Genomic DNA, 16,837 nt, shown 5'->3' on the forward strand with positions numbered 1-16,837 from the left:
GACTAGGATAGAAACTATAAAAAAGGCGTAACCATAGACAATATAATTCTCATTCGGAGCCAACCCATTGGCTAGCCTAAAATCGGCCAATGACAGCGGCCTATAAACATGCATGAGGTTCGTGACAGCGGCCTATAAACATGCATGAAGTTCGTACTGGAATGTGGAAAATATACGTCACAAGTCACCCATAGAGATTACCGTGTCTTTTTTTCTTACCCACTTTTTTCTCGGAGTTATACCCCCCTGATCGATATCATAAATATACCACTCTCTAGTAGAGGTGAAGCGTATTTACTAGAACAGATGTTTGGAACAGATATTTCAAAGAGACTTTCGTACTTAGTATTTGTTCTTAAGTATTACGCGTCTTGCGAGTCTTGCGCGTCTTGCGAGTATTGCACGTCTTGCGAGTGTTGGACGTCTTACGCGTCTTGCTAGTCTTGCGCGTCTCGCGTCTCGCGTATTCATATTCATACCGAGGGCGGGGCATATGTATAGGCATCTCGTTACTCGCTTACATAAGAAGAGTGTTTCCCTAATCTTTGAATATTAGGGAAACACTCTTCTTATGTAGGTGAGTAAGCGAGAAAGGATATGATACTGAATTTAGTAGATCGCGATCAGCGCGATCTCGACTGGTATTGTCAATAAATTCCGACAGTATGCGTCCACCAGTTAAAAAAGGTTTTAGCAAGAGTACAAAAGCATCGCCGGAGACGAGGTCCGGCCGGGCGCTTCCTACCTAGTGCACATAATTAGTACACGGCTAATGTATTATTTCTCGATTTCGAAAATTAGAAGCTATCTTGTGCGAACTGTGAACGAAAGTGGCGCCATCTAGAAATAAAATATTAGGGCTTTATAAAAAAATATTTTCACTGTGTTCTTTGTTGGCATTTAAAATCTTTGTTGTTAAGATGCACCGCCATAATAAAGCTTGGCTTGTGTATGTGGGGGTGTAATATTATGTTCGTTATTTTTACTATGAGTATTCTGTTTATATTTTCAGTGTATTTTTAAGGTGGTATTTAAAATGTTTATTGTTATTTCTAATACTTTCTGATAATGTATTAAAAAAAATTCACTCCAAGATATTTATAGTAGAATTGCACTGTTTTTTTAATTACTTTTTCGAGTTGTGAGAGTTGATGTTTATCTGGGTTTTCTATTATTTTAAAAGGTGCAGTTTTATTTAGACTATTTTCTTTGTAAATTTGTAAAATTACGTGATATAAAAATAATGCATTTAGTTTTCTGACTTTAAATTCTTTAAACAGAAGTTCTGATGAATATGTACCTATATGATTTAAGTGGAATTATTTTTTATTATTATTTTTTTTGAATCTATGATGTATCTTAGTTTCCTCACTCTGTCTTTGAGTACGTTAATGTGTGTGGACGATTTTATCCATTAATTTGTCTACTGTAATGTATAGGTATTTTATTTCTGTTTGGCTTTCCATCACTAAACACAAGATATTGCAGATATTATTATGTTGTTGTGTATTTGCTTAGAGTAGATTATAATTTATTTTTCTTTAGTGTTCCTTGTTTTTTATGCAGAATTGTATATAATAATTTTTTTTTAAACATAGTGTTAAGCAGTAAATTTATGTCAAACCACTTCTTTTAGTTCATTGATGTATCTGTGTTGGCCATGTTGTTTATTTCCGTCCATGTTTATTAGTAGCACTGTGTCGTCCTTTTGTTTCACCTTAATTACTTAAGGCAATCTGCATTTGGGAAATTTAAATTTTAACATTCTAATTTTCATTATAAAATGAAAATTCGCCTTCGTTGTATGGATGACAGCCATTTAATAATTTAACTTCTTTGGGCCTCTTCTTTAGGTAGCAAGTTTTCCGTGCCAAGACTCATTTATCAAATTAATTAGGTTAGGTAAGATGAGAATCTCCGAAACCGGTTCGTTCGGAGAGAAATAACAAAGTTTTAAAAATTTATTTTTGCTTCATTGAAATTGAAATCCTCTAGCAACCCCCCCCCCCCCATGATGGATTTGAAAAATCGTTGTGGGAATAACATGTATGACATTTTATTGGGGGAATTACTTTTTTAGAAGTTTTCTAACAACCCCCCCCCCCTCCCTTGTAATGAGCAAGTGAAATACTAGGGAACAGGTATTTGGAATAGGTATTTATTCATACTTGTACCAATTGTTCCGAGTATCAAGAATAGCTAGTACGACTCACCTCTAGTGGATTAGTGGAAGACACTCAAGACTAGAGGTGAAGCGTATTTACTAGAACAGATGTTTGGAACAGATATTTCAAAGAGACTTTCGTACTTAGTATTTGTTCTTAAGTATTGCGCGTCTTGCGAGTCTTGCGCGTCTTGCGAGTATTGCACGTCTTGCGAGTCTTGCGAGTATTGTACGTCTTGCGAGTATTGCACGTCTTGCGAGTATTGGACGTCTTGCGAGTATTGCACGTCTTGCGAGTATTGGACGTCTTACGCGTCTTGCTAGTCTTGCGAGTCTCGCGTCTCGCGTATTCATCCGAGGGCGGGGCATATGTATAGGCATCTCGTTACTCGCTTACATAAGAAGAGTGTTTCCCTAATCTTTGAATATTAGGGAAACACTCTTCTTATGTAGGTGAGTAAGCGAGAAAGGATATGATACTGAATTTAGTAGATCGCGATCTTGACTGGTATTGTCAATAAATTCCGACAGTATGCGTCCACCAGTTAAAAAAGGTTTTAGCAAGAGTACAAAAGCATCGCCGGAGACGAGGTCCGGCCGGGCGCTTCCTACCTAGTGTACATAATTAGTGCACGGCTAATGTATTATTTCTCGCTTTCGAAAATTGGAAGCTATCTTGTGCGAACTGTGAACGAAAGTGGCGCCATCTAGAAATAAAATATTATAATAAAAATATTTTCACTGTGTTCTTTGTTGGCATTTAAAATCTTTGTTGTTGAGATGCACCACCATAATAAAGCTTGGCTTGTGTATGTGGGGGTGTAATATTATGTTCGTTATTTTTACTATGAGTATTCTGTTTATATTTTCAGTGTATTTTTAAGGTGGTATTTAAAATTTTTATTGTTATTTCTAATACTTTCTGATAGTGTATTAAAAAAAATCACTCCAAGATATTTATAGTTGAATTGCACTGTTTTTTTAATTACTTTTTCGAGTTGTGAGAGTTGATGTTTATCTGGGGTTTCTATTATTTTAAAAGGTGCAGTTTTATTTAGACTATTTTCTTGTCTATTGTAAATTTGTAAAATTACGTGATATAAAAATAATGCATTTAGTTTTCTGACTTTAAATTCTTTAAACAGAAATTCTGATGAATATATGTACCTATATGATTTAAGTGGAATTATTTTTTAATTATTATTTTTTTGAATCTATGATGTATCTTAGTTTCCTCACTCTGTCTTTGAGTACGTTAATGTGTGTGGACGATTTTATCCATTAATTTGTCTACTGTAATGTATAGGTATTTTATTTCTGTTTGGCTTTCTATCACTAAACACAAGATATTGCAGATATGTTGTTGTGTATTTGCTTAGAGTAGATTATAATTTATTTTTCTTTAGTGTTCCTTGTTTTTTATGCAGAATTGTATATAATAATTTTTTTTTAAACATAGCGTTAAGAAGTAAATTTATGTCAAACCACTTCTTTTAGTTCTTTGATGTATCTGTGTTGGCCATGTTGTTTATTTCCGTCCATGTTTATTAGTACCACTGTGTCGTCCTTTTGTTTCACCTCAATTACTATAAAACCAATCTGCATCATAACAAGAGACTTTGCACCTCGGAAAAAAAATCCATTAGATATCAAGGAAATTTAAATTTTAACATTCTAATTTTCATTATAAAATGAAAATTCGCTTTCGTTGTACGGGATGACAGTCATTTAATAATTTAACATCTTGGGGCCTCTTATTTAGGTAGCAAGTTTTCCGTGCTAAGACTCATTTATCAAATTAATTAGGTTAGGTAAGATGAGAATCTCCGAAACCGGTTCGTTCGGAGAGAAATAAATAAAGTTTTAAAAATTTATTTTATTTTGCTCCATTGAAATTGAAATCCTCTAGCAACCCCCCCCCCCATAATGGATTTGAAAAGTCGTTGTGGGAATCACATTTTTTTACGGGAATTACTTTTTTAGAAATTCTTTAACAATCCCCCCCCCATGTAATGAGCAAGTGAAATACTAGGGAACAGGTATTTGGACTAGGTATTTATTCATATTTGTACCAATTGTTCCAAGTACCAAGAAGAGCTAGTACGACTCACCTCTACTCTCTAGATCGATATCTTCCGGCTTTTTGTATCAAACAGAATTATACAGTACCCACAGATATACAAGCAGTACCATAAATGAACCACTCACTAGATCAATATCTTTGGGTTTTTAGTACTGAGCCCGTGGGTCCTAATGTTTGCCAAAGATAAAAGTCAGTAACTGAAAAATATACGTCACTACTACACATACTCACCATCGACTAGGATAGAAACTATAAAAAAGGCGTAACCATAGACAATATAATTCTCATTCGGAGCCAACCCATTGGCTAGCCTAAAATCGGCCAATGACAGCGGCCTATAAACATGCATGAAGTTCGTATTGGTTTGTGGAAAATATACGTCACAAGTCACCCATAGAGATTACCGTGTCTTTTTTTTCTGACCCACTTTTTTCTCGGAGTTATACCCCCCTGAGCAGTACCTACCGTGCGGAGCAGAGCAGTAGACAAGGTAGAGGAAACTCAAGGCCATTAGAAAATAAACTTTTACAGTGCATTTCCTTAAGATGAAACTTGTTAATCTGAGAAGAAGAAACCCAAAATGACAAGAAATTTGCAAAAACACTGAAGAAAATTTCCAAAACATGATTGTCCGACAGTACGTCGAAAAATTCCGACATTTTTCAGCCTCATGAACTCATGGTTACATATGTTTAAAAATCTTTAATTTCACCAAAACAATAAGATAATACAGGATAACACATGACATAATCAATAACATGAATAAGTTTATCGATATAATAAATAACATTTATACGTTGTGGAGGAAGACATATGTCAAGTATGAAGCATTGTTCAAAAAACCGAACGAATAACCTAAAACTGTTTATTCACTTTAAACTTGAACTTACGTAGGTAGGTTGAATATAATATGTTTGTAACTCGCTGACACTATACTGGCTTATATTGTATTTTTATCACGAACAACTTTAAAACGCAATATTTTCGACGGAAATGATAGTATTTCGGCAGCAAATGACAACCCGCGTGTATAAATAAACCACTCTCATTTTGTTTGAATGATTTGATACTGTCAAACGGCAAAATTCCGTCATCTCTTTCTGTTACACGAGTCATTATGGTAGAGAGCGAGAGATCAAACCAATCCTTCTGTTCTCACCAATGAGATCTGAGCTTTTAGCATAGATATATAACACCCATAGTAGACTAGATCGCCAATCACCCTACCTCCCGTATAGCAGCGCCCGTAGTGATTTGAAGAGCCGATCCGCCATCTTGTAAAGGTCAGCCGTGATTTGCCTGCTTGTGTATAATAGAGAATTGATTGCAAGTTTATCAAGTTTAATTAAATATTTTGGATTGCTTGAACCATGGTTGTGGCGTGTGCAGCATGGGGTTGCACCAACAGACGCGACAAGAAGAGAAAATTAGAATTTAATTAGAAATATAGTATACATTTCATAAAAAGATGTTTAAACAAATATTTATTTATTTATTTATATATATATATATATATATATATATATATACGCCTAAAAAGGCTTTTACATAGAAGTGATACATGATGCAGTGTACATAGGAGAATATGTATTATACAGGAGATATTGACAGTAAATAGATATAATCCATTTTAAAGAAGGTACAAAATACACACTTGTAAAATTGTGATTACAAGTATAATAAGAAAATATTAAAAAATATGAAGCAATATTAGTAAAACGTAAGAGTAACATAAAGTAAAAAAGAAATTACAACAACACTACATATAAGACAAAACATTAAAACTAATTTACCAACGCTACTCTAATTTGTAGGATTCAACAAAGTGTTGGTGTAGATTATGCTTAATTCTATATATGGAGTCAATAAATAAATCAATAGCGCCCCCATACTTGTTGCCCAGATCATGCATCCTATTGGTCAGTGAGTGTGTCTGATAGTTGGTCGAGTATGTATTACAGAAAAATGTTATATTTTGTCTTGTATTCCTAGTCGGCACATGTAGTTTAATAGTGGCAAAGATGGCAGGACTATCAATTAAGTTGTTAATGACTCTGTGTAACACAACCAGGTCTGAAATAATTCTCCTGTCAGACAGTGTTATTAGATGCAATTGATTTATCAAACTGACATTATTAATGTAATCAATAGGACTTCCGAGCTTAAAATTTACGTACTTAAGAAATTTGTGCTGAACTCTTTCTATATTATTGGAGTGAACTTTATATAAAGGGGACCAAATAGGTGAATTATACTCCAATTGACTTCTGACTAATGAAATATAGAGGGTTTTCATACAATCTATGGACTTAACCCTTGGGACCTTCTAAGACCCAAACAGTCCCAAATGCCGTGCGCGCATTATACTCTCCTAAGACCATATTTGTCCCAGAACGACCGCACATTATTAAAATGCATATATCTCTCTTCCTCTCATCTAAAAATTAATTATTTCTTTTATGTCAGAAAGAGAACGAAATAGTGCTTGTTATTGTCTTTGAAAAAATGGAAGCTTGTAGAAGGTTCGATCCGTGCAAATCAACAACGTCTCATGGGTTAAAATTAAGTTAATATTAGTTAAAGTTCTGCAAAGGAAGCCAAGCATCTTTAAAGCCTTATTAGATATGTAGTTGATGTGTTCAATGAATGACAAGTTTTCATCGAATATTACACCCAAGTCACGAATATGTGATACTGGTATTAATTTAACATTATTTAATGTATATTCATGTAGTGTATTATAACTGATAATATACTACATGAATCTAATAATATAGTAATAAAAATATAATGTAGTATATTATAACTGATAATATACTACATAAAAATATGTTCTTAATGTACGATAGAATGCATGTATTTTGAATTCCCGCCGTAATCTGACTCTTTCAAGATGGCTTCAAATTCCTACGGCAATGGCCGCCAGGTTGGCGATCTAGTCCACTATGGGTGTTATATATCATTGGCTTTTAGCCATATTATTCGTTTTCTACAAGAATTTTGAGGTGGGCGTGGCGGTTTCAAATGAGTTTCAAGGCCAAAGCTTAGTTAAATGCCCCTGCCCACCGCGTTTCACTGATTTTGCCATAAATAAACCACTCTGATTTTGCATTACAGGCAGTGAGAAACAATTTACTCGGAACACACTCGGGTATGCTCGGATATGTTGGCCACGCCCCTGTCGACTAGTCGCTGTGCATATAGCGACTCCCAAGTTTTTTTTTTTATTTTTTTTTTATTCTTTATTTTGGCTTTCACCCATTAAGAGTGATCTTGGCCATACATTACAACATTTTTCTTATTAATAAATACAACAAATTACAGGATAAAATTGACATGATTGACAAAACAACATTGATAAAACAACATAACATAACATAACGTAACATAAATAAACCAAACATAACATAAACATAACATAACATAAATATAACATAACATAAACATAACATAAGCATAACATAACATAAACATAACATACTTAACATAAACGGTACAGAGCTGGTAACAGTAGATTATCACAAAATTATAAAAATAGGAACCTGTGTACAATATAAGTGGGCGCTTTTCGTTATTAAACCAAAGATTTTTCTAAAATTAGTAGCGTTTTTTAAAAATAGAATTATGAAATTGGCAATCTTATAAACAAACACAGAATATGGGAGTAAACAAATGTGATTATAAAACATTGTATAATTTTGGATCCAGGTAGAAATTTAAACCCACTTGTTTCGCCAGAAATGTTTATTGCAGAAGAGGAAGAAAATTATAAATCAACCTATTTATTGACTTTTAGCAGGGGAGCATTTATGGCGACATCTATTGAAAAAACTATCAACTTATTTATTAACTTCAGTCCGTTGGAAAGGCAAGCATATACACACAGCGACATCTATGCAAAGCCAACCAAACTCCAATTTCTAACATAAACTCCCCCCGAAAAAAGGATTGGAGGTCATTTTTTCTGAAACAAACCCCAAAACATAAGAATAAAAATTAAGCAGCTAAATATCTACATATATGCCAAAATTAATTTGGAAGAAACAAAAATAGTAATTATTTACTATTACTGTTAATACAAAAAAAATTGATTAACAATAAATATTTGAAATAATAGGTAACCTATTTCTAAGCATAAGTTTAAACATAAGACTACTCTAAAAACGAAATGACAATTTCAAACTAACTAAAATTATACAAATTAATTATGAGATTAAAATTATTACTTTCGTTCAAATCAAATTCATGCAATTCACTAAGCTATTCTATACTATAATTTAACAACTAAGATAATTCCAATAACCTTGTTCTAACAGAAATCATAACAATAATCAAACATAAAACAAATAATATAGACAACACAACATGGAGCGCTGGTTTCCTGGTCATCCTTCTTAAGGGTTTGTGTTTTTCTATAGTTCATTACCACATTTATAATTAGTTTCTTCAGATGTATTTGTGTAGTTTGAAATTACATATAGCCAGCAGGCTATCTCGGTTTATAAGCGTTCATTTTTAAAGTGTTTTTTTTTTTTTCTTGGTATATACGGATCTACAATCCTTTTTTTTATTTTGTACATTTTTTATCAAACTCGCAAGTTTTATTGTTATCCACTTTTTTATGCACTGTTTTTACCTTTTATTTATTATTATTTCTTCCTTATCTTCTTTTAATTTATTATTATTATTTTTTATTTTTATTTATGATAATACACAAAAATTTTATATTGTTTTTATCACGAAACTTTTTATATTGTTTTGCACAAAACCTTTTTTTATTTTGCGCTTACTCAGCGTCTGGTCCGTTGGGTGGGGGTGTCGACATTTTCAGCTCCTCGTTGTCATCTATTGGCAACAGACAGATCTTTGATATGGCCCTCTGGATGATGCCTTTCGACGTGATGATGGTCGCCACGCGAACTCTTCCATCAGCGCCAGGATGAACGGCGCTCACACGTCCCAGCCTCCAGTAGCAAGAAGGGACGTTGTCCTCCTTTATTACGACCATGTCGCCAGACCGCATCTGCCTTTGATTCCTATTGGTCCATTTGCTTCTGGTTTGAAGTTCTGCTAAGTACTCCTTCCGCCACCTCGACCAGAAAAATTGTACAATCTGGATTAGTTTTTGGTAATTGTTTAATCGATTGAATGTGATATGTTCCAAATTTTGTTCTGGAATCGCCGCCAAACTAGTTCCTATTAGAAAGTGACCGGGAGTCAAGGGATTAAGGTCATAAGGATCATTTGATAAGGGAGACAGTGGCCTGGAGTTTAAGCAAGATTCAATTTGACACAACACCGTATTAATCTCTTCATAAGTTAATGAAGCGATACTGGTTATTCTTTTTAAGTGATGCTTAACTGACTTTATCCCAGCCTCCCAGAGCCCCCCAAAGTTCGGCGCACGAGCTGGTATAAATTGCCATTGTATTCCTAATGTGGATAAATAATTATCAATTTTATCATTAGACATATTTAAAAAATTATAAATTTCTCTTAGTTCATTATTAGCCGCTTTAAAATTGGTTGCATTGTCCGAGAACATTTTGCTTGGTCTACCACGACGCGAGATAAACCGTTTCAAAGAGTTTAAAAAACTCTCTGCGCTCAAGGACAGCACAGCTTCTAAGTGCACGGCTTTAGTGACCATGCATACGAACAAGCAAATATATGATTTAACGCTATGTGATTTTCTGTGAATACCCGACTTTATTAATATTGGTCCACAGTAGTCCACTCCTGTTATCTGAAATGGCCTACATTCAGTTATTCTTTCAGCTGGCAGGTCGGCCATCAACTGCTGTTCGGATTTGGGATTACATCTATAACAAATTATACATTTTTTTATTATTTTTTTTTACAACATTCCTTCCCTTAATCGGCCAAAATTTCATTCTAATCAACGCCAATAATGACTGCGTTCCCGAGTGTAAGTTCAAGTAATGATAGTGTTTTACAATTAGCTCTGTTAATTTATGATGCGAAGGTAACAAAATTGGGTGCTGCTGGCCTTCGGTTACCATTTTACCTTTGGAGAGCCTTCCCCCCACACGAATTAGATCCCTTTCAATAAAAGGATCTAATGACTTTAGTGCACTATTCCTAGGTATATTACCTCCATTATTTAAAGCTCGAATTTCGTCTCTGAAACAGTATGATTGCGCCCGAGATATTAATTTGTTTACTGAATTTTCCAACTCACTCACTGTCAATTTACTATAGCGGCGCTGCGAAGGGTTTCTACAATTAAAATTAAATCTATTAATGTATGCTGTTACTCTCTGTAATTTGGAAAAATTGGAATATCTATCAAAAATGTCCCAGTCCTGTTTCACAGCAGACAACAGTGCCGAGCTTGTTTTGATCTCTGGTGGATCAATACAAAATGAGTTGGAATTTGGCCAGCACGCTGAATCCAACGTCAGCCAATCTGGACCATGCCACCAAATGTTGGAAATTAATAACTGTGAAACGCCGATTCCTCTGGAAAGCACGTCTGCTGCATTGTCTTCTGACCGTACATGGTTCCATTGCTCCGGCTGACTGGTTTCCTGGATTTCCGCCACTCTATTAGCAACGAAAGTGTTCCATCTTACTGGCTGATCCCTGATCCAGCACAGTACTATTTGGGAATCACACCAGTATGTAGTAGGTATATCCGGAGTACATAGAGCATCTTTAATGTAGTTCACCAGTCTTGTCAGTAATACGGCTCCACATAATTCTAACTTGGGTAGAGATACACTTTTCAAAGGCGCTACCCGTGATTTGGACATTATCAAATTGGAGTACTTCTTACCCAATTTGTCAGTAGACACCATATAAACACAGGACGAATATGCCTTTTCTGAGGCGTCACAAAATCCATGTAGCTGTAAATTTACATGATCTTGACATATTATCTTTCTACCTATTCTTAAATTATTTAATTGAGGCAGTTCATTCACATATGCTTCCCATGTCTTCAACATATCATATGGAATAGGCTCATCCCATTGAAGCTTTGCCTGCCACAATTTTTGCATCAATAATTTAGCAATAACAGTAACAGGACCTATTAATCCTAATGGGTCAAATATGGACGCAATGCATGACAGTATTTGTCGTTTGCTATTAATTGGATTTTTTAATAACTTCACTGTGTATAGGAAATTATCCTGCTGATTGTTCCAAGACAGGCCTAATATTTTGTTGTCATTTGAATCTGTACTAATAATCATATCTGACATGTTTTCTTCCTTCGAACATAACGAGGGCAAATTCGACCGCCATTTCCTTAAGTTCATCCCAGCGGATGCCATGATAGATATTAGTTGTTCTTTAATTATTAAACAGTTTTCTTCAGTTTCATCTCCAGTAATTAAATCATCCACATAAAAATTATTCTTTATAATCTGACTGACCTTGTGGTTTGATGATATATTTTCATTTCCCAGCTGCTGGAGGCATCTAGTTGCTAAAAATGATGACGGCCCCAGACCGTAGGTAACGGTGTTAAGTCGATAATGCTGAATTTCCTCCTCCGGGAAATTTTTCCATACTATTCGCTGTAGATCTCTGTCTTCGGGTCGCACCAATACTTGCCTGTACATTTTCTCAATGTCGGCTGTTATCGCGTACTGGTGTTTTCTGAAACATATCAATTGTGCGGCTAAATCTTTCTGTAAAACAGGTCCTATCATGAGAGCATCGTTTAACGATATACCATTGGATGATTTTGCTGAACCGTCAAATACCACTCGAGTCTTAGTGGTAGTGCTCGATTCTTTCAATACTGCATGATGTGGCAAATAAAAATAACAATCTTCATTAGAAGGTGCTTCGCACCGGGTCATGTGACCCAAGTCTATATATTCTTGCATGAATTCTTTATATTTTTTCATCAGGTCAGGATTTGAAGAAAATTTCCTTTGCAAATTGCAAAGTCTTTTTTCCGCCATGGGCAGCGTTTCTCCCAACTGTTTAACACAGGGGCGCTGTGGTAAGCTTACCATGAAACGACCATTGTCATTCCTTTTATAAGTGTCCTTGAAAATCTCCTCGCACGCTCGCTCCTCATGGCTCCGGTGCTTCACCGGTTGGAATTCTTCTAATTTCCAGAAGTTTTCAATCTGTTTATGGATTATATTTAATGATAGTTGACAAGATTTTACTGGCCTTTTTATTTTTGTTGTGACGATGGGTCCTGACACCAGCCATCCGAATTCAGTTCTCTGTAATATGGGTCCTGAGTCTCCATTTCGAAGTTGATCTTGCTTCATAATTTCCCAAAAGATTTCCGCTCCGAGTAGCATATCTATGGAGCTTGTTTCATAGAAGGCAGGATCCGCTAACTGAAGACCATCAGGTATGTTGGCATCCTTTTTCTGTAAAGAAATTTGCGGCAGATGACTTGTTACTTCTTTCAAAACGAGACATTCTATGTCTCTTTCATACGGTGAATAGTTCGAGAAAATTCTTAAATTTATGCTATTTTTAATATTCAATATTTTGTTTTGGATTCCGGTAATCGGTATGTTTGCCCTTTTGGGTTTTAATTGCAACCTTGTTGCAAATTCTTCTGTTATAAAATTGGATTGAGAACCACTATCCAATAAAACTCTAGCCTTAATCAAATTTCCGTTATTATTCAACACTTTAATAACGGCGGTAGATAACAAAACAAAACTATTAGATATTTTCGTAGAGTGATTTGTAACTAAAGGTTCATTATTTGATGTTGATGGTGAATCCTTATCCTGAGACTTCGAATTATCTGTTTCCTTTTTTAAATGCAACAAAGTATTGTGCGAGTTATTTTCGCATATACGACAATTGTATTTACTTTTACATTCTTTTAGCTTATGACCCAAGCACAAACATTTCAAACACGCATTTACTTGACGTATCTTTATAATTCTATCCTTAGTATTTAATATTAAAAATTTTTTACAATTATAAACCTTATGATCGCCTTTGCAAATAATACATTTTGCCATTTGAGGCGTTAAAGAAATCATAGCTTCTTTTCGGTATTTGAAAGGAAAAGTTTTATTTTGATTAAATTTTCCTTCAGTAATTCCAGCAAATTCTAAAATCTGAACTCGATCTGATAAATATTTTATAAACTCTTTATATGTGGGTAGATTTTCTTTTGTGGCAAATACTTCCCAATGATGTCGAGTTTCACTATCTAGTTTTCGCGACAATAAATATATTAACATGATATCCCAATTTTCGGTGGGTATATTTAACTTATTTAACGATTTTAAATGTAGTTCGGATTCATCGATAAGATTCCTTAATGCTACGGAATTTTCAAATTTTATTTCAGGCAATTTAAATAATGCTTCAACGTGCTTATGTATAATAATTTTTATATTTTGATAGCGAGAAGTTAACATCTCCCATGCAGTATGATAGTTCTCCTGGTTATTTGGAAGTGAGGTTAATAATTTAGCTGCGTCACCTTCGAGGCATGATCGCAGATAATACAATTTTTGAATAACTTCTAAAGATGGATTATTTTCAACTAAGGCAACAAAAGTATCCCGAAAATTCAACCAATTTTCGTAACTCCCATTGAATTTTGGCAACTCAAGTATAGGCAAACGTATGTTATGTGATGTTGTATTCTGAACTTTATTTAACAATTTATCTTTAGCCTTAGCAACAAGATTATAATATAAATTTTCAAATGCTTGCCTTTCTGTTTTGGTTAATTCTTCCGGCGAAATTGCTTCTATGTTATCTTGTAATGAGTCGAAAGTGTCTAAAATTGGTTCAAGTTTCTTCAATCTGACTTCAATTTCAGATTGCGACAAATTATCACCGTTTATATATTCATTGAACCTAGTTAATTTCGTCTTGCAAATTCCACGCTGGTTAATCAAAGTTTTGAGATCCATTTTTAAATATCAAGAAAGGAGGTATTCACAGAACGTATTGTCAAATGATAATCACTTGTAATCAATCACTACACGTGCACTGTCCTTGATCACAGAACTTTACTAATTAACCGATAAACAATGAATTTTATCTGAATTTTATAAATGCAACAGCTCGATGGCTGTCAAAAAGAAAACAATTTGACACTATTGTTATTCTCTCCACAATCTCCACCGCGCATGCGTCAGCTTGCTTCGCGGCTGGGTTGGTGTTTTTACCGACTCGCGGTAACTTTCGAAATTTAAACTAACGGATTTTCAAATATAACCGCTCGTAATAAATCTTTTAAGAAATTTAAAATACTTGCTTTGTATTCTAACTTCTTTTTATATTGTTGTAACAATTATTATTGCTTACTACAATTTCGATGATGGGTATGAAATCAATTCAAACAACACTTGGTAACAATCAGCCCGATTCAATTTTAAAACAAACAAAGAAATACGGCTGTGTAATAAATCATGCTCTCCTGCCTGGGAAAATAAGGTAGGTATATGGGATATGGTCACTTGCCCGTTTTTCTGAAGATCCCCTCTGATGTTGGATGTTGAAGATGGTTGCTGGTTCTTTTATCATCCGCGATTCAATCGATAATACGGATGCGGCACGAAGGTCCAATGTATAATTTTGGATCCAGGTAGAAATTTAAACCCACTTGTTTCGCCAGAAATGTTTATTGCAGAAGAGGAAGAAAATTATAAATCAACCTATTTATTGACTTTTAGCAGGGGAGCATTTATGGCGACATCTATTGAAAAAACTATCAACTTATTTATTAACTTCAGTCCGTTGGAAAGGCAAGCATATACACACAGCGACATCTATGCAAAGCCAACCAAACTCCAATTTCTAACAACATAAAGAAAAACATAACACAAACATACTATGAACATAACATAAACATATCATAACATAACATGCACATAACATGAACATAACATATCATAAACATAAACCTACCATAAACATAACATGGGTGTAACATAAACATAACTTGACAAAAACAATACAGAGCTGGTAATAATGGGTAATTACTAAATTATAAAAATAGGAACCTGTGCACAATAGTAGTGGGCATTTTTTGTTATTTAAAAGAACAGATTTTTCCAAAATTAGAAGCATTATTTTTTTTAAAACAGTTCTATGATATGAATATAAACAAATACAATAAAAGAATCAAGAAAAATATACAAATGCATAAAGAATAGTGTTTTAACTCAGTCAAAATATGCAGAGTTGGGATTAGTAAAAATAGATGAAAATAGGAACCTGAACAAGTGAATACAAATGAAAGTGAAAGAAATTTGGTTTATATTTATTATTATGGTCAGATATTAAGGCCATTTTTATAAATAAATTTTGCCAACAAATGGTAAATTTCAGGAGTGTTTAAACTAAGCAGGCAGGGAATACTGGTAGGCAATTTAATATCAAGTTTTACCAATTCATGCATGAAGTTTGGAAATTGGTCATTGATAGGACACTCAAAAAAATTATGGTCCAGAGTATCCTCTGACCCACAATCACAGTACGGCGAACTGACTATGTGGAACCTGGCAAGATGGCTAAGACAACAAGTGTGACCCAGCCGCATTCGGGTTAAGGAAGAAATATATTTTTTAGGCATGGTAGTGTATTTGTGAAACCAGGGCTTAACAGGAATAGAAGGTTGAATTAATGAGTACTGGTGACCTTTTATCAAAGAAGATTTTTTCCATTCAGAAGACCATTGGAGTTGGTACTTAATTTTTAGGATAGGGAAATGGTCTCTAACCGGAATAGGGATATCACTTAATGGACCATGGGCAGTGGCTTCCTTAGCTATATGATCAGCCATGTCATTCCCAGTAATACCGAGGTGTCCCGGTATCCAGGCTAGGACCACTGATGCATGAACCAGTGACAAGGAATGCAGTAGGTCCCTGATCGAGCAGATTAGAGAGTCGCTACTGGAATTGAGTGGGGATGCGCTTATTTTTTGTAGTGAGCTAAGCGAGTCTGAAAGGATGAGTGCGTTTTTAATATTTAATGATTTGACGAGTAGAAGAGCTTCTATGATAGCTATGCATTCAGCAGAGAAAATGGAGCATTCTTTGGGAAGTTTGTGTGGGAAACACAATTTTCTGTGAGGAACATAGACACTGGCCCCGCAATGGGAGTCCTGACTGAGTTTGGAGCCATCTGTGAAAAATTTTATGTAGTTTGGCCAGTTGTTTTCAATAATTGTGTTAAATTCTGCATTATTTAATTGAGTTGAGTTTTTAATGTTTTTTTTACTTATTCCTATAAATTGATGGACCTTCGGATAGAAAGTAAGGCTTTCATAGGGGTATGAGTATAAGGGAAGAGATTCATTGAGATAGGTGTTTGTAGATAAATCCAGGAAAGAGTTGTAGCAATCATAAAAAAGGGGAGGGGTATGATTTTTCCAAAAGTGATTTGAATTAACCTCATACTTTAAGGATTGAAGTATAGGAATCAAGGGATGGGATGTTATTGAACATGTTTTGTAAACATATTTTTCTGCTAGGCATCGCCTTCTTATATGTAAGGGAGGTTCGCAACATTCCACTTGCATTGCGTTGATTGGAGAAGATTTCATGGCTCCTAAGACAAGGCGAAGTGATTTTGACTGGATTTTATCTAATTTATGAGAATTTGAA

General features: G+C 34.6%; 1 protein-coding gene across 3 annotated transcripts; it reads right to left on the reverse strand.

Moving 5' to 3' along the window:
• Nucleotides 1–4,934: 4,934 nt before the first annotated feature.
• On the reverse strand, nucleotides 4,935–15,137 carry LOC149409051 (uncharacterized). 3 transcript variants are annotated; one of them, XR_016305283.1, is made up of 2 exons: nucleotides 13,932–15,137; nucleotides 4,935–12,613 (listed from the first exon to the last, which is right to left on the reverse strand). XR_016305283.1 is itself a non-coding variant. In XM_089650201.1 (2 exons), exons 1-2 carry the CDS (start codon nucleotides 14,132–14,134, stop codon nucleotides 9,034–9,036), a joined length of 1,239 nt encoding a protein of 412 aa, XP_089506327.1. In that variant the 5' UTR covers nucleotides 14,135–14,723; the 3' UTR covers nucleotides 4,935–9,033. The 3 variants fall into 3 exon arrangements, 2 of the variants coding, with proteins under 2 accessions (XP_089506327.1, XP_089506328.1); XM_089650201.1 differs by having other exon boundaries at nucleotides 4,935–10,069; nucleotides 13,932–14,723; XM_089650202.1 differs by lacking the exon at nucleotides 13,932–15,137 and having other exon boundaries at nucleotides 4,935–10,069; nucleotides 11,651–13,211.
• Nucleotides 15,138–16,837: the final 1,700 nt, after the last annotated feature.

Source organism: Hesperophylax consimilis, unplaced genomic scaffold (assembly GCF_061612785.1).
Source record: "Hesperophylax consimilis isolate HC1 unplaced genomic scaffold, BYU_Hcon_1.0 scaffold_37, whole genome shotgun sequence".
Lineage (NCBI taxonomy): Eukaryota > Metazoa > Arthropoda > Insecta > Trichoptera > Limnephilidae > Hesperophylax > Hesperophylax consimilis.

Coding starts and splice junctions, on each gene's coding strand:
- LOC149409051 (XM_089650201.1), bottom strand. CDS start 14,134: ATGGATCTCAAAACTTTGATTAACCAGCGTGGAATTTGCAAGACGAAA. Junction 10,070..13,931: donor GAATTAACCAAAACAGAAAG/GCAAGCATTTGA, acceptor AATTTGTTATAG/ATGTAATCCCAAATCCGAAC.